This window comes from Adiantum capillus-veneris, chromosome 30, assembly GCF_014529385.1.
Source record: "Adiantum capillus-veneris isolate H3 chromosome 30, ASM1452938v2, whole genome shotgun sequence".
Taxonomy (NCBI): Eukaryota; Viridiplantae; Streptophyta; class Polypodiopsida; order Polypodiales; family Pteridaceae; genus Adiantum; species Adiantum capillus-veneris.
Window position 1 is genome coordinate 16738124 of NC_140960.1, and position 21735 is coordinate 16759858.

The 21735-nt window shown below is 46.3% G+C and overlaps 1 protein-coding gene across 3 annotated transcripts in view; it reads right to left on the minus strand.

Moving 5' to 3' along the window:
* Positions 1-21735, minus strand: part of EMB3012 (embryo defective 3012) — a 244472-nt gene that overhangs the window by 42712 nt on the left and 180025 nt on the right. For all 3 annotated transcript variants that reach the window (XR_015187309.1, XM_086507191.1, XM_086507190.1), the window contains exons 24-27: positions 5989-6244; positions 5752-5892; positions 2589-2691; positions 2049-2179 (exon numbers count right to left, since the gene is read on the minus strand). Coding sequence is in view for 2 of the 3 variants with exons in the window: in XM_086507191.1 (XP_086363317.1) it covers positions 2049-2179; positions 2589-2691; positions 5752-5892; positions 5989-6244 (631 nt within the window). In the remaining variant the exon portion in view is untranslated. The remainder of the gene's footprint in view (positions 1-2048; positions 2180-2588; positions 2692-5751; positions 5893-5988; positions 6245-21735) is intronic.

Genomic DNA, 21735 nt, shown 5'->3' on the forward strand with positions numbered 1-21735 from the left:
TCCACATATGACTGAATATGCAGACGCAGCTTTCCAATAATGGGAGTAACACACTCTGAGTGGCCAGGACATGCCAACCCTGCCTCTGCTGTGTACCCCATCTCTTCAGCTCTGATGCCGAGCTTCATAGCTAACTCTGGTGAGATAAAGTTGGCTTTAGCTCCTGGATCAAAGAAGATGAGTGTCGTTTGATCCCTAACTTTACCCCATGCCCTGCATAACTCACTGGCATCTGTACGGGACCTATCACCCACCATGTCTGGCACCAAACCTGCCGTGGGATTAGGCTTCTTGGCTTTCTGATCTTCTTTATCATCTTTGAGACAATTGATAGCAAAGTTTACAGGCTGATCGCATATAAAGCATTTGTTTTCAACCATTAGGACCTTCTTTTCCTCGAGCGACTTACGCACAAAAAGCTTCCTTTTTTGTTTCTTTCCCTACGCTCCAGAAGTCCCGGCTGAATCCTTGTCCTTGGTGGCCTTTTATGACCCTATGACCCTTTAGGAGCCGTTTTCACAAAGGGCTTCTTCGCTGAATTCTTCTTCTGTTGCCCTCCTTTTTCATTGCTTGGAAACCCAGTGTCCTCTCCTTTCAACAAGGCAAGACCAATGTCAGCAACTTCCATAAGCTGAGTGAGGGTAGCCACTCTGTTCTTGGTACAGTAATCGCGAAGGCCTTTAGGCAACCCACAACAATACTTCTCTATCTGCTCTATCAATGGCACAAATCTATAGGATTTCACTGAGAGTAACGCTTTACAAAACCTCCGATTGTACTCCAGCAAGCTCTTGCATGTAGCCGAAGTAAGTTGGTGCCATTCTCTCATGACGTCGGCTCAAATTCATTTGATAGCCAAGCAGATGCAAACATTTGATTTGCTTGAAGTAGACCCAAGTGGCGGGTGCCTGTCCTTGCATTAACAATGTCGTCCACCTAAGTGCGACGGGGGGACCTACATGATCTTGCACTGAGCCTAGACATCCTCTTACTATACGAATTCCAGTGCTGACCACCTCCCGTCTGCGGGTGAAACTACCGTTCACATTGGCCATACAATGTCCGACTGTTTGATACTTCAAAAAGAGGGTCTCAGAAAATAAAACAAAAATCATTGGAAAGAAACCAACAACTAAGGTTGGCAGTTGGCATGTCCTCATGTCCTCGAACATAGTTAACAGCTGCCACGTCCTCGTGAGACAGGCATTACGAGCTGAAACTCTAGTTTTACAAAGTTTGTAACTATAAAAACAGCATGCTACATTAAACAGGGGTGTGGGAGCCCATTCCACTGATTAACATGACCTATAGTATACCTTCGAGAGCTTTGTAGCTAAATAAAGCTGCAATATAAGCCAAAAACTAATTTAGGCGCCCCTAGGTTGGCACCCTTGTTTGCGGCATGGTACTCTCCACCTGTCATGTGTCCTGGTTTCAACATAAATTTTAGCAAGTCCATGAAAAATTATGTCCTCTCATTAATTCATTTCACACCTATGCTTATCAATTTTAACAGCCCAAAAAAGCACCGCAATCCCATGTGGAATCCAAAAAAAAACTATCGCCCTTTCCTGCCAATCCCAAAATGCAAACATCTTTTGTCAAATAATGAGTGACCCCAAAGCTGTAAAAAAACCCACAAGAGCCTGCTCGCATGAAGGTTCACATCTTGGCAAAGAAAAAAGAAAGCTGTCATTTTCTGCAAACTAGACGTAGCAGATTCTCATCCCACACTGGCAGTTGTAAACCAAGAACTACAACATTCTAAGCGATTAAAATGCAACTCTGACCTCAGCAAACAGCAAAAACAGAAGGGCATAAGAGGGAGCCCTTCGCTGAGAGCATTAATCATGGTCCTCATTCAGCGACTAGCTGTTTTATTTTAGTAACACTCGAAAAAGTAAACCAATTCTCAGCAAGTGATGTCCATACAAGCATTGGAGGTCTGTAGTTGCACTACAGTGGACCTATCTATTCCCATTACTATGCCAACAAAAGGGAGCCACCTTGAACATGCATCCGGCCTTCTACTTTGAACTAGTAGTTACCTGCACAAAGACAGTAGCATTATGACTATAATCCTCGTCCTCCTTTCTGAGCATCTTGACCGAGACAACATCAGCACGGTTTGTTTCTGCTATAAGGTGAGCTGCATCACCAACCTCATGGAAAGGTTTACCTGCATTGGAAGGACATGAATAAGCATATAAGCTTCTAGACACAAGGCTAAATTACATCACCTTGCAGTTTGCACAACGTTTGTTCACACTAACAATAGTAAGTATAGTAGGCTCATCAATCTACCTTCATGGCCCTATTCCTAGCTCTCTTGCATTGATTTCTGTATAATGCCTTTCCATTTTCATCTTCTAGACTTTAAGAACACTCTTCATTTTGTCAAGCAGACACACCTATTCCTTTTATTTGGAGAAGATGAGAAAAGGTACACAGTGCGCGCGCACGCACACACACACACACCCATGCCCCCCAAAAAAGAAAAAGAAAACAAACAAACAGACAAAAAAAACAAAACAAAAAACAGGAAAGGAAGATATAGCAAAACAAAAGGAAAAAGAAAAACCTTGTACCAATGTCATCTTGAAGCACGAGAGAATAAATATGATACGCCCCTAGTGATATCTCCATTCTGCGATTGGAAGATACTGAATCATCAAGCAAAATTTGAGCAACCTGATATCGAGAAAATAAAAGGTGAAAAAGGATGTATATTCATTTCAAATGCTTAGGTAATTACAGAACCGAAATGACTCGCATCTTAAGTTGTAAGTTTTTGACAGAGTGGGAACACTCAAAGCTCAGCACTCAAAAATACAAGCCACTTGTTTATATCCACAAATACAATGCCAGAAACGACGAATTCACCATCCCAAATCTTATGCACTACATTCACAGCAAAAGTAACTGCTTGTAAGTTCTGACCATAATCCAAGGGCATCATACTTGTCTAACAAATAATAGCAAGGGATTTCATTAGCTTTCAAATGTGTCAGATCCCCAAGTTTCACACACACCAATCAGATCCTCTTTACAACTGTTTGAAGGCCGCAATCTTATGAAGAGCTAAAATAATTTACAGGGAACCATCTATATCACCCATGTTCAAATGGAATTTAACGAACACCTAATACCGAAGTCCTATGGGGTACATGAAAGACTTATTTCCAGTGAGTCTACAATGAAGCTTTTAACCTATCAAAAATCAGTAGGCTCTACCACTATATCTTTATTGAATTTCAGAAATGTCCTTTGTAAGGAGAACCAATCAATAGAATAAGTATTGTGCGTATCGTACATATGGTATTTAAAAAAGGGGTTCGGTAGGCAAAGGGATGGAGCTATAATGTCATACGCGCAACGTTAACACACACAACATACATATAAAGCAAAAGAAACTACAAGTTGTCAGAGGATGCACATAGCAAACAATAACAACTCTATTTCTGCTGCAGTCCTCTAACCAAAGTCAAGAGTCACTCTCAAAACAGTCCACCTGTGCATCAGAAAAAAATATTGGACGCCTCCTGCACGATATCCCTAACAGTCTAGCTTTGAGATTGATTGCTCCATCTTGCACCAAACACTCCAACATATTCAAGAAGTCATCGCTCACCATCTTGTTCTTCTCTTGGTTGTTGTCTTGATACTCTGACTCAAAGTTTAAAACATACGGAAAGCATACGCTGCACGCATATGCATACAGGTATGGAGTTACATTATTCGTATGTTTGGAAGGGGTCACTTGAAACATACGTGACCCTAAATTCTAGCCAATTTTGTAGGTAAACATCCCATCACTTACCAGTGAACATCAACTTAACAATGAAGATTCAACACTTACACAACTTGCAAACTTACAAACTTACAACTAATCAGTGAACATTCAACTTAACAATCAACATTCCAACACTAAATTTCATTGCTTGAAGGTTTTTAACTTTTTACTTTTTGAAGAAAAAGTCATGAATGTTTGGGTCAAACATTCTCAAAACATATCAAACGTTTAGAACCTCAAACACACCTATGTTTACATTGTGCCCTCACAATGAAGCATCATCAGCGCAAGCACTTGAAATCTATCTCTATAGGAATAGAAGACACCATCCACAAATAAACCTTGTCTCTAAGGAAGAGTCCATTAAATGCCCCACTACAAGTACCCAATACACTTGCAAGATGTGCATCTTGGTACCTGCCCTTGTCTTTTGAGGTGGACGAAAAGTGGGTCCCTCCTACCTCATGGTTATGCCATAGATCTGCATCCTTTTTCGGGGTACATCATGGGGCAATTTTAGAGTGGATGCGGATGATTTTGGAGGCACGGCTTAGGGATTTCACATTCCCTTGGCTTTTGTGAGCTGCTACAAGAGGTTTTTATAGCACATGATTTATATCACTCAGATACACATGAGTGGAATAAGTGGTTTTTGCTACATCGCCTAAGGTGGACAAAGCTTTGGAAGGATCTATGTAGACTTGATCACAATCCAGAAAGCTACACTTCAACACCTGATTAGCGTATCTTTATTCCTAGATTATCCTGTGGTTTGATTTTGGATTTTTCCCCATGATCTCATTGTAAATCTTTTGGGGTTTTTCCCATATATCTCGTATAATGGACCTATGGTCGATTTTATGTAATGCAAAGGGTCAAAGCCCCACTTTTGTTTGCGAAAAAAAAAACTCGTCTCTGAATACTAGATAGAGATAGAAAGGATGACATCTTAAAGAACTGTTGGCTAACTCATTGGTGGTTGTTGAGGAAGGTGACGATTTGGTTGTCCACATCCATAATGGTACTTGGGTACTATCCATGACAAGCTCTCTATTTTTTATGAGGTGGTTGTGGCAATCAGCTATGCAATAAGAGATATAACAATATGAGACTTCCAGGATCCTTCGGACCCCCTTATTTGCTGCTTCCACAGGGACATATGATATTACAATCTCTAGCTCTCCAACAAGCACAACAACAATCTTTCCAATGCCAAATGGATAGTGAGAGTACACAAACACATTTTCTAGGTCACCACACCACAGATGAATTAACTCCTGGTATTTCTCGCATCCATTGATCTAGGATTTTCGTCCACAATTCATCGTGTTTGATGCCGCTATCTCAAGACTCATCATTCCTCTTCTGAGGAGTGGTGCAGCTTACATTCACAATTGAAGACACACACAAGCACACAAGCACACAAACATGTGGACACAAGCCCTTCCATTCACACTTTGGAGAGAGAAAAGAGGTTGGAAAATCTTCCTTAGTTCCCGGTAGGTCATAATGCTGTCCTCTTGCTCTCAGTGTAACAGGTGTAGTTCTAGACCATATCACCAAGTCACGTACAGTTCTCATTTGTAAAACAATTAGTTTCTATCCTTCTTGTGGTTCACTTATGACAGATTGCATGCTGGGCGAGAGCACCCTTTGTATAGTGTTATCTTGAAAGGAGACTCCTCCCATCCTCATGCCATGCTCCCCTCTCTCTATAAGGGACAAAATGGTGGTTTTGTTTTTGTAAAAACTAAACTTTAAGGTTGATAGTCTTGAGAATAGGAATCAAGTACCCACAATTCCAGTTATGATACCATTTTTAGGGCTATCAACTTTTTAGGGCTATCAACAACGGCCTAAAAAACACCATAAACTTCTAAGAAAAATTCCCATCTGAATCTATAGATTTCCTCTCACCGAAACAACAGTAAGGCAGCTTCAAAGATACAAAAGAATACCTCCGCTATTCTCAGGCAGACTGCTATTTCAGAGCGCCCAGTCCTTCCATCCCTTGCCAGAATACATGCGACCTCCTTTCTCTCGGAGGTTTTAATATGTGTGCCGTCCAAGAATATGCGGGTAGCATCCTTAGAGGATTCCTGTTCCAAACACCAAAAAGACAGTGACTATTGTCTATAGAATGGCTCAAGACCGGCAAAATTTCACAACACAACAAAGACCCCAACAATTCATGCCTGCAACATTGAGTAACTAATGATGCGCTTTCCTGAGGCGCTCCCATCCAGAGTCATATCAGTTGGCTGAAGCAGCAGATTTGATGTTCTGTAGTTTGGTGGCAACAACCAAGTTGCCGCCGTTCCCAAAGCAAGGGGTGGATCAGGAATTACTTGAATTGTAGCTGTGGCAGTGTATAACTTTGCTTGTGAATAACCTCTTCTAGATTGAAAATGGCACGAGAACTCTACAGTGATGTCACATTTTCCAGAAGATCTGAAACACAAAAAGGGCAAACATAGTCGGTGCCATTCAGAAGTAAGATGTACTTCATAAACATTCACAGAGGAGGGTCAAAAAAGATATGAAATGTCTAAAACTATGCAGGGGCAGGGGCAGTAGAGGGTGCAGTGTCATCAGGCAGGGCGAGCAAAGCACGCAGCAGGAGATTACTTCTCAGCTAACAGAGATACTACATGGAGCAGCACAAGAGGCATATCCACATACTCAGCCTGATCAGAAGAGAGGATTTGGGAACATGCCTCAAAATAGTTGGCACGACGAGGAATGCAGAGAGACGAGAACCCAGGTCCAGAAAGAGCTTACACTTGGGATCATCACATATAAGCAGTCTCCGATTGCTCTTCGGCGTATAGTACATCGCAAGAAAAGGGCATTTTTAGCCAAACTGGAGAAGGATTTACATCAGCTCTTCTTGAGTCAGGACTCACATGAGGCCTGGCGTTTATTTCACGAGCACTCATCGCCTCCAACAATTACTTCTCCTGAAATTTGGGGTCAATATGTAACATCATGATATATGGTATCTGGACAGCCTCCATTACCAGATCCGCTAGAGCCATGCCCTACTACTAGTACTTTCTTTACTACGGAAATGGTGGAAAAAGCCATTGATAAGATGAAGACGACAAGAGCATATGATCATCAGGGTTTAGTAGCAGAATATCTGATCCATGCAAGGGATCTACTTTCAGAAGTCCTTGCTCGTCTGCTTAATCGGGTCATGTGTGAAGGATTACCTGAATCTTGGAAATTATCTACTATTGTACCTATTTTAAAGTCAAGGGATCCTATGATACCCGGGATCTACCGTACCATTATGGTGGGTCACACATTGACCCGACTGTACGCATCCATTCTGGAACAAAAATTGAGTAGATGGGCAGAGAATGAGGGCATAACGGCAACAGGACAAGCTGGATTCAGAAGGGGTTATTCCACTTGGATCATATTCTTACGCTCAGAGCCATTATTGAGGAAGGAAGAGCAAGCGGGAGAAGGATGTATTGTTGCTTTGTGGATTTTCGGAAAGCTTTTGATACAGTACCAAGGGCCAGATTGATGCGCAGAATGCAAGAGTTAGGGGTCCCCAAAGAGGTTATCTGGGGGATCATGGCCTTATACGGGTCAGTAACTGGTTATGTACGTACTCCAGAAGGGGATTCCGACCTTGTTCATTCCACTGTTGGAGTAAAGCAGGGATGCCCATTGTCCCCTACTTTATTTGGTATGTATATAGATGAGGTATCAGATTACATTGATAGAGAGGGTGACAGAAGTGCTCAACTTGCAGGGTCATGGATCCCTTTGTTGTTGTATGCAGATGATATTGTATTGATAGCAGAATCACCAGATGGAATGCAGAGGCAGTTAGATGCATTACATAAATTCGCGGAAGACAGGGGACTGTCGGTAAACTTGGGTTAGGAGATCGGCACCTACATTTGCATATGGCCAGGATACATTAGAGTACCCAGATGCATACACATACCTTGGTGTGGTATTTACAGGACCGAAGTTTACTCTTAAGAAAGCAACGGATGCTAGATTGTCCAGAGCCTCTGCGGCCTTGGGAGGGTTGGACAGGATGTGTTCACAAGCGCAGTTTCAATAACCACGAACAAAACTTTGGCTCTTTGATACTGTGGTGGCTTCGTCTATGCTTTATGGGGTCCAGATTTGGGGACCATCTCTGGATCAGGATAATTGGAAGTCAATGGAGAGACCTTTGGTATCTATGATTTCCCGAATGATTAGAGCCAAGGCCTCCGTACCACACGCAATTACTGAAGCGGAACTAGCTGCCCCTCCGATAGAAATTGAAACTTTTACCAGATCAGTGTCCTTTATACATGGTTTGTGGGATACAAATAATTGCCGATATACTAGATTGGCCCTCGAATCCTCTCGACAATTAGCAATGAAAGGAGATACATCATGCTAGTATGCGCAACTGTCCTCGTGGTTTCAGAGACACGGGTTCAGTATGGAAATATTACCCCCCTTCCAATACTCTCTTGAGGCTCCATCACTGGCAATCACACGAACGGAGATTAATAAAATCATCTGCCAGGATCTTATACAGTTGGACACCAAGAGGACATGGGTAGACTCTACACAAGAATTGGGCACGAAGATGGCCGACTACAAAGAAAACTTCCTACAGCTATCTGAAGATGGTTTTGTGATTCGCCCGAGCTACATGGATACCCACCTGTCTCATGGTTTGAAATGTGCTATTGGTCAGATTCGTACATGCTCACACCAGCTGGAAATTGAATTTGGCAGATTTAGGGGAATCCCACCTAGGAGAAGAATTTGCAAGTTATGCGAAATGGAGCCGGAGAGAAAATTACATTACAGATGTCATTGCACCGTATACTATGAGATACGTGGGCGTTTCCATTGCCTATTTAAAGAAGGCTTTGGACCTCTACATAAAGTCATGCAATACCAAGATCAAAGGTGCTTAGGCCTGTACCTACTAGAACTACATCGACACAGGGATAATCTAATGAGAAGACAAAGAGCACTACAGCCTCAGAGGCAGATCACAGATTTCTTCGGATCAAGAGAAGCAGGAATGGAAGGAGAAGCAAGAGGCCAGCAACGAGCGCAAAGGAGTACCCACATTCATACCAAAGGCACCCTCATTGAAGGGCGATCGAGCTTAGGAAATCGAGACGACCACAACCAAGATGCAGAAGCACACTTCACCGGAGGAGACTACAACAAAGGATTAGAAGCTTTCTAGCCAGACACCTAGAATGCTCCTAAGAAGTTTATCTGTATTTAGTTTTTCGCATTTATTTTCACACTTTCACACTTTTCAGACATTCTAACAGATTCACCACTTTTGTATCAGTTTGGTGTCATAGGTCACTCTTGCCTTTTGAAGACGTTAATACAACATTTCATTTCATTTCTCTCTCTCTCTCTCTCTCTCTCTCTCTCTCTCTCTCTCTCTCTCTCTCTCTCTCTCTCTCTCTCTCTCTCTCTCTCTCTCTCTCTCTCTCTCTCCACACCCGCCCCTGCTCTCCCTCGCTGCCCCCTGCTCTGCACACCCCCTTGATCGCTCGCGCGCTCTGCACCCGCCGTTGCTCGCGCGCTGCTCTGCACACACCCCTTGCTCGCACGCGCTCTGCACCCCCCCCTCACGCACTGCCAGCCTACCCCTGTGTGCTCCCGCCGCCCCTTGCTCTGCACCTGACCTTGCGCGAGTCCATCGGCAAGATCAACCGCCACCTCTTAGCGACTATTAACAGACTCGACGCACGCGTGGCCGCACAGGAAAGCACGATACGTACACTCGAAGATCGCGTGAAGGCCCAAGATGAGGAAATCGCACTACTCAAGAAAGAGCTTGCACAGGTGCGATCGCAGAATGTCCTCGAAGAGGGAGAACTTCAACCCTCTGTCATTGAAGAGCTTAACACGATTAAGGAACAAGTACGGGCCATCAAAGAAGGTGGGGAGCAACAAAAAGAAATGACGACCTCGTGGGTAGATGTCATCAGAAAGACCCAGCAAAAAGCTAAAAAGGCCGAAAAATGGATCGAGATTGTCAAGAAAGGGAAAGGCAAGGAAATAACTCCCACCCCCACACCAACCATCATCAACTTGACACTAGAAGAGGAGCAAAGGAGATGTGTGCGGGCCTTACACGTAAGGGTATGTGGCCTCAGAGACCAAGATAATGTAGATAAAGAGGTGAAAGAACTCATGACTTTGGTGGGGGTCAACGAGCAGACGCATACGAGGGCTTGGAGAGTGGGCACTAAGAAAAGTGGAAGCAACGGAGAAACCTCGAAGGAAAGGCCACTCATTCTCCGCTTCCCCTCCATGCAAGCGAAGAAAGACTTCTTGAAGAAGAGAGCGACTTTAAAGAAGACGGGCATCTTTCTTGGAGATGACCTCACCCTCTCGCAGATTGCTCATATGCAAGAAGTAATGCCGGAAATAAGAGCAGCAAGGGAAAAGGGAAAGATTGCTTTTTACAGGGATGGAAAGGCGGTGAGACCTATGGGAGCGCATTAAAGATGGCAACCTGGAATTGTAATGGGTCACTCCGTCTTGATGTAGGGGCCTTTGAGGATAGCTTCACAGGGAGAGACATCATTTTCTACTCTGAGACGCATCAAACACCAAGACAATCCATACCACACGTGAGCGGATATAGATGGTGGGGCTCAGGGGGAGTGGCAGTTCTATTCAGGGAGGAACTGCAGCCAATGATATATATAGCACGCAACGATGAATAGGCTAGGTACATGTGGATGAGGCTTAGGGCAGAGATGGGTAGATACCTCTACATTGCTATTTGTTACTTTCCTCCTAGTACGTCCGTATATGCATCACCTAGAGGACAATCCCCCTTTGCTATTTTGGATAATGACATATGGGAGTTTTCCAAGGATGGTGACATTATCATACTATGGGATTTCAATGCTAGGACTGCCCACCACCAGACGATATTTTATGATACTTCCGAAGAGATGCTTAGGAAGGTGGACATCACAGAGATGGGTCTATCCAGACTATCACAAGATGAGGAATACATTGAATATGGCAGATACTTGATAGATATGGGAACCGCACACAGATTGGCCATTGTGAATGGCCTACAAAGATTTTCGACAGCTGGAGGTTTTACTTGCTTTCCACACCGACATGGTGCTAGCACAATGGATTATGTTATGGCCAAGCCAGGTCTCATTCCTTTCTTTCAGGATTTCATGGTGGGCACTAGGCCAACTGGAGTAGCAATTGATCATGCTATCGTGTCTTTCACATTGACCTTTCAGTTCAGCACAGCTCCATTAGGAGAGGTCCCCACACACACTCGGTATACCTTCATGAGATCGACGGATTCTGTGTATATGGATGAGATATACAGGCAGCTATGCACCGAGGGGCCGGGACGGCCACTCAGATATTGACAGAGACGCAGCATCAGAGGCATACCCCCACAGCCAGCCCACACGGAGACGATCTGGGAACATGCCCCAGAACAGTTGGTATGATGAGGAGTGCAGAGAGACAAGGATCAAACTACAGAGGGAAGTGCTCACGGGTATTACCACACATAGACAGTCACGGATTATTTTTCGCTGCGGATTATCTTTCGCCGCCTAGGGCGACGAAAGAAAAGGGCCGATCTATCCCAGCTAGTGCGGGATCTATATCAAATATTTATAAGTCAAGGCTCAGGCGAAGCATGGAGGCTATTCCACGAGCATTCACCACCGCCCGCGGTCACCTCCACTGAGACATGGGGGGAATATGCCACATCTCTCTACACAGCATCAAGGCAACCACCTTTGCCGGACCCACTAGAGACATGCCCAGAAACATGTTCTTTCTTTACTGCCGAGAGGGTAAGGAAAGCCATTGACAAGATGAAGACAAGGAGAGCACATGATCATGATGGTCTGGTAGCAGAGCACTTCATCCATGCCAAGGATATGCTGGCAAAGCTCCTGGCTATGATGTTTAATCGAGCCATGTATGAAGGCTTCCTGGAGACTTGGAGTATGTCTACGATTTGTGCCTATTTTTAAGTCAAGAGATACCATGATTCCCACGAATTATCGCACCATCATGGTTGGCCACACATTAGCTAGGTTGTATGCATCCGTTCTTGAGCCGGAGCTGAGTAGATGGGCAGAGCGAGAGGGAATAAGAGCACCAAGGCAAGCAGGTTTCAGGAGAGGTTTCTCCACTCTTGACCAGAATCTGACACTCAGAGCTATTATTGAGGAGGGTACACACCATGACAAGAGAATCTATTGTAGCTTTGTGGATTTCCGCAAAGCTTTTGACACAGTGCCGAGAGCCAGACTTATACACAGACTACAGGACATGGGTGTGCCTAGAGAGCTGATATGGGGTATTCTGGCTCTATACAGGACAGTGATGGGGCGGGTACACACCACTGAGGGAATGTCTGACATGGTCCACTCCACTATTGGAGTAAAGCAGGGATGCTCCCTATCCCCGACTCTTTTTGGGATGTATGTGGATGAGTTTTCAAACTATGTAGAGCGGCAGGGGGACAAGGGGGCTCAACTAGCAGGGACATGGATTCCGCTGTTACTATATGTTGATGATAGTGCTGATTTCAGACTCCCCAGAGGGGATGCAACGTCACTTGGATGCTCTGCATACATTTGCTCGTAATAGTGGATTGTCGGTCAATCTGGGGAAAACCAAGGTTATGGTGTTCAACACCACACCACACTGGGTCAGAAGGTCGGCACCCACATTTATGTATGGCCAGGAGACTCTGGAGTACACAGATGCATATACCTATCTTGGGATAGTATTCAGTGGACCGGTGTTTTCACTAAGGAGAGCATCAGAGACTAGACTGACGAGAGCATATGCAACTCAGGGAGGACTAGAGAGGATGTGTTCGCAAGTTCAGTTTCAGGAACCGCGAACAAAGCTTTGGCTTTTTGACACACTAGTGACTCTAGCTATGCTCTATGGAGTTCAAGTATCGGGACCCTCAGTAGACCACCATGGGAGATCTCACAACACAGATGGATGGAGATGTATGGAGAGGCCTTCTCTATGATCACTCCGATGATTCGGGCTAAGGCCTCAGTACCACATGAGATTATTCGAGCCAAGCTAGCTGCCCCCCCTCTCGTGGTGGAGGCACAGACGAGATCAGCTTCCTTTATGCACAGTATATGGGATCTCCCCAGAGACAGATACGCTCGGCTTGCCTTGGAGTCATCTCGACAACTAGCTCTACAAGGCGATACAGCATGTGGGTATGGACAGATGACATCATGGTTTCGATCGCATGGTCTCAACATGGATAGATTACCTCCGCTTGAATACTCCTTGGATGCACCCTCCTTGTCTCTCACACGGACAGAGATCACCAGCCTCATACGTCAGGATCTGATTCAGCTAAATGCGAGGAGCACATGGATACAGCCGACACAGGAGTTGGGCACGAAGATGGCCTTCTACAGAGAGCACCTTCTCCAACTCACGGAGGACGGCTTTGTGACTAGGCCAGCATACATGGATACACACTTATCCCATGGGATATGATGCGCTATTGGGCAGATACGCACATCCTCACATCAGCTCCAGATTGAGACTGGCCATTTTCGAGGAGTGCCGGCAGGAGCCAGAATATGTCACCTATGTAACTTAGAACCAGAGACAGAGCTGCACTACACATGTCACTGCCCAACATACTATGAGATATGCGGCCGCTTTGACTGCCTGTTCAGAGAAGGGTTCGGATCTTTTTCTAGAGTCATGAGATACAAGGATCAGAAGTGTCTCGGATTGTTCCTACTAGAGTTGCGCAGACATAGGGAGAGCTTGCTGAGGACACCAGGGGAAACACAATCTCAGAGACGAATCACAGAGTTCTTTACACCAGACAGAGGAGAGCCAACGGAGCAGTCATTACAGCAGATCTCAGATCCTACTCATACTACAGGTACACTGCTTGGCAGAGCCACTGAACTTGGCAGATCCAGACGTCCACGGCCTCGAGGGTTCTCCCACTACCGACGAAGGTTGCAACAAAAGATACAGATCACTCTAGCTCGACATGCAAGACGCCCAACCAGATTTCTAACCATGGAGGAGGTCGATGAGATCCAACAAAAACCGATGAGAGATTTCATCTGAACCCACAAAGCCCCCCTAACCCCCCCCTTCCCCCTTGTTTCCTTTCTCCTTAGTGTTTTAGTGTTAGTGGTAGTGTTAGCTCTTTGTAACTTGGTAACTTTGTAACTTTGTAATTTCCATACTCAGACATGGTATCAGATTCACCAATTGTAACATTTTGGTCTCATAGGTCATTTTGGCCTTTTGAAGACGTTAATATAACATTTCATTTCATATCTCTCTCTCTCTCTCTCTCTCTCTCTCTCTCTCTCTCTCTCTCTCTCTCTCTCTCTCTCTCTCTCTCTCTCTCTCTCTCTCTCTCTCTCTCTCTCTCTCTCTCTCTCTCTCTCTCTCTCTCTCTCTCTCTCTCTCTCTCTCTCTCTCTCTCTCTCTCTCTCTCTCTCTCTCTCTCTCTCTCTCTCTCTCTCTCTCTCTCTCTCTGTGCAATGCCATTGGACAGATTCGTACCTCCTCCCATCAACTACGCATCGAGACAACAGATACATGCAAATGGCCCGGACAGATAGGACATGTCAGCTATGCCACCAAGAGGTGGAATCTGAGGAGCATTACATTTGCCGCTGCACAGTCTATTACGAGATCAGGGGGAGATACCATTGCCTTTTCAGAGAGGGCTTTGGACCATTACGTCAGGTGATGGATTATGAGGACCAGAGATGCCTCGGGCTCTTTTTACTAGAGCTGAACAGGCACAGGGACAAACTATTACAAGACAGTTCTCCACCAACAGATCGACAGCGCACTATGCGTGACTTCTTCAGTAGAGAGGGAGAGGACCTTGGGACACAGACTCCGTCTATGGATACAACCACACCCCCAGGACCACGTCCATCGAGGCCTAGAGGAGTCCGTCTTGATCAGGCCAGTGCACAGGGTCGTACTCGCGTTCCTCGACCACCCGGGCCTCGACCCAAACCCCGCCATTTGCACCAAATCAGAGGCATCATCGCTCGACATCGGAGAAGAGTGCCACCTTTAAGCGGCCTCTCTATACTGGATCTACCCATCTGAGATATCTTGGGATAGAGGACAAGGAGATAGAAGTTGATGGTCAGATTTGGATGGGATCAGTCATGTATTTGTACATATTCTCAATTTTAGCTTAGTTTTAGCTTTGTAGACTCAAACATCACTATGATGTTGAGTAGATCTTTTTTCTGTTTCAGTAGACGAGAGATGTATTACCAAATGTATAGTTTCTTGTCTCATGGGCCATTTTGGCTCTTTCGAGACGTTAATATATCTTTCTTTCTTCTTTTCTTCTCTCTCTCTCTCTCTCTCTCTCTCTCTCTCTCTCTCTCTCTCTCTCTCTCTCTCTCTCTCTCTCTCTCTCTCTCTCTCTCACAAGATTCGGATCACTTTGGCCCGACATGCACGACGTCCGGTCAGACTATTGTCCATGGAGGAGATTGATGAGATCCGCCAACGATCGATGCTAGATTTCTTGTGACTTGTGATTTAGCTATCCCAGTTAGCTAGTTGCTTAGTTCACACCTACCAGTTTAGGATCCCATAGTACTTTTATTTTATCATTTTGTCATTTCATTTTGTTACTCTGACTTTGTATCAGATTCACCACATTGTAAGGCTTTGGTCTCATAGGTCATTTTGGCCTTTTGAAGACGTTAATATAACATTTCCATTCACTCACTCTCTCTCTCTCTCTCTCTCTCTCTCTCTCTCTCTCTCTCTCTCTCTCTCTCTCTCTCTCTCTCTCTCTCTCTCTCAAAAAGTCAGGGCTGTATATTACTGAGTACAATATAATCCCCAGCGGATGCCAAAATAGCCTATCATGTGGGGTGTACAAGCTGAATGTAAGGAGGAGAGCCACTATAGTGACAACTCGACTAAAACAATCTCATGGTGGTCGGTGTGACGAGTGGAGGAGAAACCACCGAGGAGGGGCATAATGCCACGTAATCTGTCCACCTGTAAGTGTGAAAAAGAGTGGGGATCGTGCCCAACGCCGAAGGAAGGCAAAACGGCGAGCCTCGGCTGCTCGAGATGCACCCGAGGAAGAATCCCACTGCCAAATCAGGGTGTGAATGATATCCAGCCGAATGGTAGTGAAGGTATCCTGAAGGAGTTGTGGAGCCGCACTGAGAATGTGGAGACAACGAGCTCTCCAAACATTCCATAGTGTAATACTAGTAATGACTGAAAAAACCTCATCATGTGTCTGAGAATCCCCCTGCCAAGCAATCTGTGGTAGCATAGCCAAAGTCCCTCGCTGATAACCAGCCGAGGTAAGCATAAAGGCTGGATCTGTGTCTGAGTCCTCATAAAAAAGATGGGGGCCAAGCATCGGCATCAACCATGAGATAGATCCCCAACTAAGAAATCCATGCTGAACACCTGCTCTGCTAAGTAGAAAGCAAACTGCAAGCCACACTACATGGGAAGCTGAGCATGACCAAAGACAATGTGCAAGTGACTCAGGGAGTCGTAAAGGACAGCGAGTACATAACGGATCATGACCCATAGTAGCTAGCGAAGTCCCAACTGGAAGTCCTGCATGCCCAATCATCCACATGCAAAAAGAAATACGACGAGCCGCATGTAAATCCGAGATGGTGGACCAAAACTGCTACAAATAGGCATGACAGAGACATGAATGTAACCAGAAACGCATACGAGTGAGCTGCTGTGGCTGCTGTCTCATCAATGCTAACCGTCCAATCCTGACAGTGTACTCAAAGAAGGATACAAGTGCACATGTAGGGTCAGACTGAGGCCAATGCTTCTCTCCTGGGTCCCAATATAGCTGAGATAGGGCACGACCCTCCCACACCCAAAGCCTCCAAAGTGCAGCATCAGCGGAAGCGAAACGAGGGTCAACACAACGACGCTTCCCGCGGGAGCCAACTACTCTGATTGCCCCCCATCAAGCTCCAGGAAGGATAGGATGTGGAAAGGTGGCATCATATGTCAATCTAGCATGAATCCCCTCAGACTAGGCAGTATCAACTGTGAACAGCATGGTGTCTAAACGAACTAATAAGAGAGTGCTCTGAGCAAAGAGGCATTCCCAGCCGCAATGGGGAGGCATATGAACCATGCCTCTCATGATTGCATCCCACTGTGAAGGAAGGGCGGTGTCAATTTCAAGCAATCTCTCTGCCACCCCGCGACCAATGTCATAATGCTCTGCCACAAAATCAGCATCTAGCATCCGTGTCTCATGAAACAACCGCATAATGCAAAAGGGCCAACGTCCCAGGCAGCCCAATCAATGTGAGTCCGCTCTCCAAGCTGACGGGGTGGATCAACCGAAGAATCAAGAACTGCAGCATTCCAAATGAGAGGTTGGCGCTCAATCTCCTCACAACATGAGGGAGGTGAGCATATGATAGCCCGTCGCATGGAAACCCAAATCTGAAGGAGTGATAGGATAAAGGGGGAGAGGGAGGTGGTGGACAAGGGGGCATCAGTAAAGAGAAAACCATACCCTGTCTGCCAAGTATGACCATCTCTAGTGCCAAGTCGTGGAGTGACTGCGCAAAGAGCGGCCTGAAGAAGCATCTTCCAAGGTTCTTGTCCGGGAAAAAGACCCCGAACAATAAGCTTGGTAAGAAGGGCGCGGCTCTGTAACTCTGGATCAATAATGCCAAGGCCTCCCTCTGACCTAGGACGAATGATCGTGGGCCAGCGGACTCGAGCACAGATATCAATAGTCCCATCTGTGCCACTCCATAAAAAGTTCCGCACTAGGAGTGCGGAGCGGAGCCATCACACCAGAATCTAACATCCACCAAGAAGCTGTATACCATACTGTAGCCAGAATGACCTGGTTGGCGACCAATGCACGACCAACCAACGACAGATGGCGTGAAGACCAATGGCATAGCTTCCTGCGAATACATTATAGCACGGGTACAAAATGCTGCTGTGAGGTAACATCTAATCCAACCTGAAAGCACAGATATCTGCATGTTTGACCCGATCGCAGCCATGTGAAACCATCAGCTACCCCCCAAGTAGGTATGTCATAACTGCCAACCAGTAACCCATACGATTTATGCCAATTAATGCGTGCACCACTGGCAATGCAAAAAACCTCTAGGGCCTCCCGCATGGCATCAAGAGCAGCTAGCAAATAGCGTAACATGAGCATAGTATCATCAGCAAACTCTTGATCGATAAGGTCTAGAGCTGTAGGTACTAGCATGGTCAAGCCACAAAATACATGACTCTGAGCACGAAGAAAGTCGGACATAGTCTCTCCTACAGATATGCTGCTAGAGGACATCCCTGACGGACAGATCGAGAAAGCTCAAAACTGCGACTGACTCGACCACCAATAGTAATAGCACTGCTGCCAGTCTTGAAGAGAGAGGAAATGCTTGAGATCCATCTCAAAGGGAAACCCATCCTGGCTAACGTTCCTTCGAGAAAGTCCCACTCAACACGATCGTAGGCTTTCTCGAAGTCAAGGATGAAAAAAGCGAGGCTCAGAAGATGATCTGGCCCACTCCACTGCCTCATAAAAAGTGAAGATATTATCCAAGATGCATCGATCCATGACAAAGCCTGTCTGAGAAGTATGAATAATATCGGGTAAGAACGGCCGCAAGCGATGGCTGATCATCAACGCTAATATCTTATAGACCGTAGGGAGTAGGGTAATAGGTCTCCACTGTCGGCGCTGAGTGGTGTCACCCCCCTTGGGAACAAGAGATATGAGACCTGAACAGAGATCCGGATGCATATATCCTGATGCAAAGATGTCCTGAGAGCCACGAAGCAATGGTATATGCAATACATCCCAATATGTCAAAAAGAAAGCTCTAGTGAGGCCATCCTCTCCTGGACAGGAGGATGGATCAAGACTCTCTATAGCAGTATGGAGCTCTGCAAGTGTGAAGGGTGCCAACAAGATCTTTGCCATAGTGTCTGTACAACGGTGTCGCGTGTGATGCCAGATCTGCTCACGTGCATGTAAAACCTCAGTAGTGCATACATCAACAGTGAACAATGTCTCAAAATAATCTGCAGTCATATCAAGTATAACATCAAGATGCATATGTAGTGTCCCCCGAGCATCGCACAGAGTCCGAAGGGTGGTGCCAGGAGGGCGCTCTTTATGCGCAACAAAGAAGTCTTTATTCATCCGATCAGCTTTAGCTATCCAACAAGATACTGAAGCATGATGAGTGAACTCAGACCTAGCCTCATGTATGCGACGAATCTCCTCTCTGAGCTCTGTCTGTCTACCAGAAAGATAAGCATCCTGAGGCCACTCCTCGAGTAAGCGCTGAGTGGAACCAAGAGGGATGTGAAGATCAGACTCGCGTACCCTCAACTGACGATGAATCTGCTACTGTAATACGGGAGTGGTGAGAACATTGTCAGGGATGCGGCAACCTCTCCTCTGTGCAGAGGATCTAGTGAAGGAGATAAACAATGAGATGGCTAAATGATATGAGAGGCTGGTCCCTCTCCATATAGTAGTGAATCCGCCTAGAGATGCTGCCAAGGGCCAATGTAAAAACGATCAAGACGCTCTAAAAATCTCCCCTGCTAAGAGTAATAAGTGTAGCAGACTGGTGACCAAAAGAGGGTATATGCCAGGCGTCAATGCCCTGAATAGCTAGAAGAAATCAATCCCAAGCTGGCTGCTCATCGGGAGAGATGGATGATAGAACTGGAGGTGTGGTGGCTCGCCAATCAGAATCGCTCTCAATGTTGTTGAAGTCGCCTCCAACAACCCAAGAGTCTACAACAGGTAGAACAGCAGCCAAAGAGGACCAAAATGTAGCCCTCTCCCGAGGAGTAGTGGGTGCGTAGACTGACACAAAACCAATGATAGATTCCTGTATCCGAATAGAAACATAAACTGCTCTGCCGGCGACGAGGGTGCCATGCTGCTGAACTGAGGCCAAGTAACGTGGTCCCACTGAGATGCATACACCGCAACTCTGTCCATGAAGGCCCAGAGCAAGCTCCAAAAAGTGCAGGCGCCCGAGGGCATGAGATTGCCAAAGGGAGTGGCAATCTTATGCTCCTGCACTAGCAATATATCCACAGTGCCCACTACATGAGAGTGTAAATCTCTGCTAAGTAAACGCTTACGGGAACCTTTTACCCGAGAAGTCTGTAAACCATTAGCATTCCAAGAAACTACATGTAAATCCACAGACTGCATGAAAGAGTATGAATAGCATCTGACTAACTACGCATCTTCTTGGAGGCAACTGGGCCATCCAAGGGGTGGGCTTCAGGCGGTAAGAAAGCTACCCGCCAGCCCTCTCTAAAATATGCTGTCTCATTGCACCAACTGCGGACCTCGGCTTGTTTACATTCCATTACCGATTGTGCAGCTTTGACACCCCAAATGCGCATAGACATAGGAAGCACCACATCTGAGGATACATGAATTACCATAGGCAGTGAATAGCAAGCATAAACATCACTCCACTCCATAGCACCAATACATGAAGGGTAGTGAGGAGACAAAACATCAGGAGCGGAAGGAGACAACCATGAATGAAGCTGAGCCACAGTCTGTGAGTGCACAAAATGTAGAACCCAATCCTCGGACCATTCCTCAGCAGCGTGGAATGGAAGGAAAAAGGAATGGGTAGGCTAAGAGCAATTGCCTACTAAAGAGGGAACACAACCTGTCTTGTGATGCAGAAGATAGAGCTGCACCCGCAATGGTTCTTCCGAGTCACAGCACATCTCAGCCCGATGAGTGCCCCAGGAAAGAGGGCAACAATTGAGAAAACTGCATGAGACGTATGTATGAGCTGCTGAGGGAGGAGGAGGACCAGGATGCGGAGGGGGGAGAGTAAGGGCGAGAGGAAGAGGAGGAGGAGGGAGAGGAAGTAGCGGTGGATGATTCATCTGCATAGGAACAGGGACCTCGGGAAGAGGGGAAGGAGCGGGCAGAGAAACCGCAGGTGAAGGAGGAGCTGCTAGCAGAGGCAAGTGGTCCTGCCGCGAAGAAGAAGAATGGTGAGGAGATGCATGGGGTGGTGGAAACCTGAGAGGGAGCTGGAGAGGTAACACTCGGAGCTGGCTGCGCTGCTCGTTGCTGACGAGAACGAAAGGAATGATTACGACCCACTGTCTGCCATGCTGCCTCAGTGTGAGCTGAAGCGGAGGGAGGAACAGGAGGGGCTGGAGCTCGAGGAGCGCCTGTAGACTGCTGAGGTGCTTGAGTAGTAGATGGGTGAGAAGGAGGAACGGGCTGTTGACGCTGACCACTGGCTGAGCATGTCTATCGCGGGCCGGCTATTGCTGCCGCCGATGTCGTGGCTGGGTGGGGCAATCTCGCGCCAAGTGTCCCATCTCATGACAGCGTAAGCACTGTCCTGGGCGGCCAGTGACTACCATCCGGAGAGAGTAGTCTTGATCGCGCATAGCCACAGTAACTCTATCTGGTAATGAAGTATCCCCAAACACCAAGACCTGAATGCGAGGTGGGCCAGACGAGAAGATGCAGGATCCTGGAACTACCGTGCCAAAATGAGCAGCAATCATCTGGAGGAGATGATCATCGATAAAATGGAGAGGCATATCCGGGAAGGAGAGCGTCAGAGGGAATCCGGGAATAAGGTGTCGACTGTCAAACTCCTCGGTGGAAAACTAGGGGTACCACCTCGTCAAGTATAACATCCTGGGATCAAAGAGTATCGGAGAGCGAGCCAAGAGAGCTGAGGTGGTGGCGGGATCTGAAAGACATACCATGAATATGCCTCTGCCAAGAAGTGTGAGCTCCGAGATCGTCCCTGAGTAGTGCCCAATGCAGTCTGACACCAATCTCCTATAGAAGATCGGGGTGGAGACTGTCCAATCAT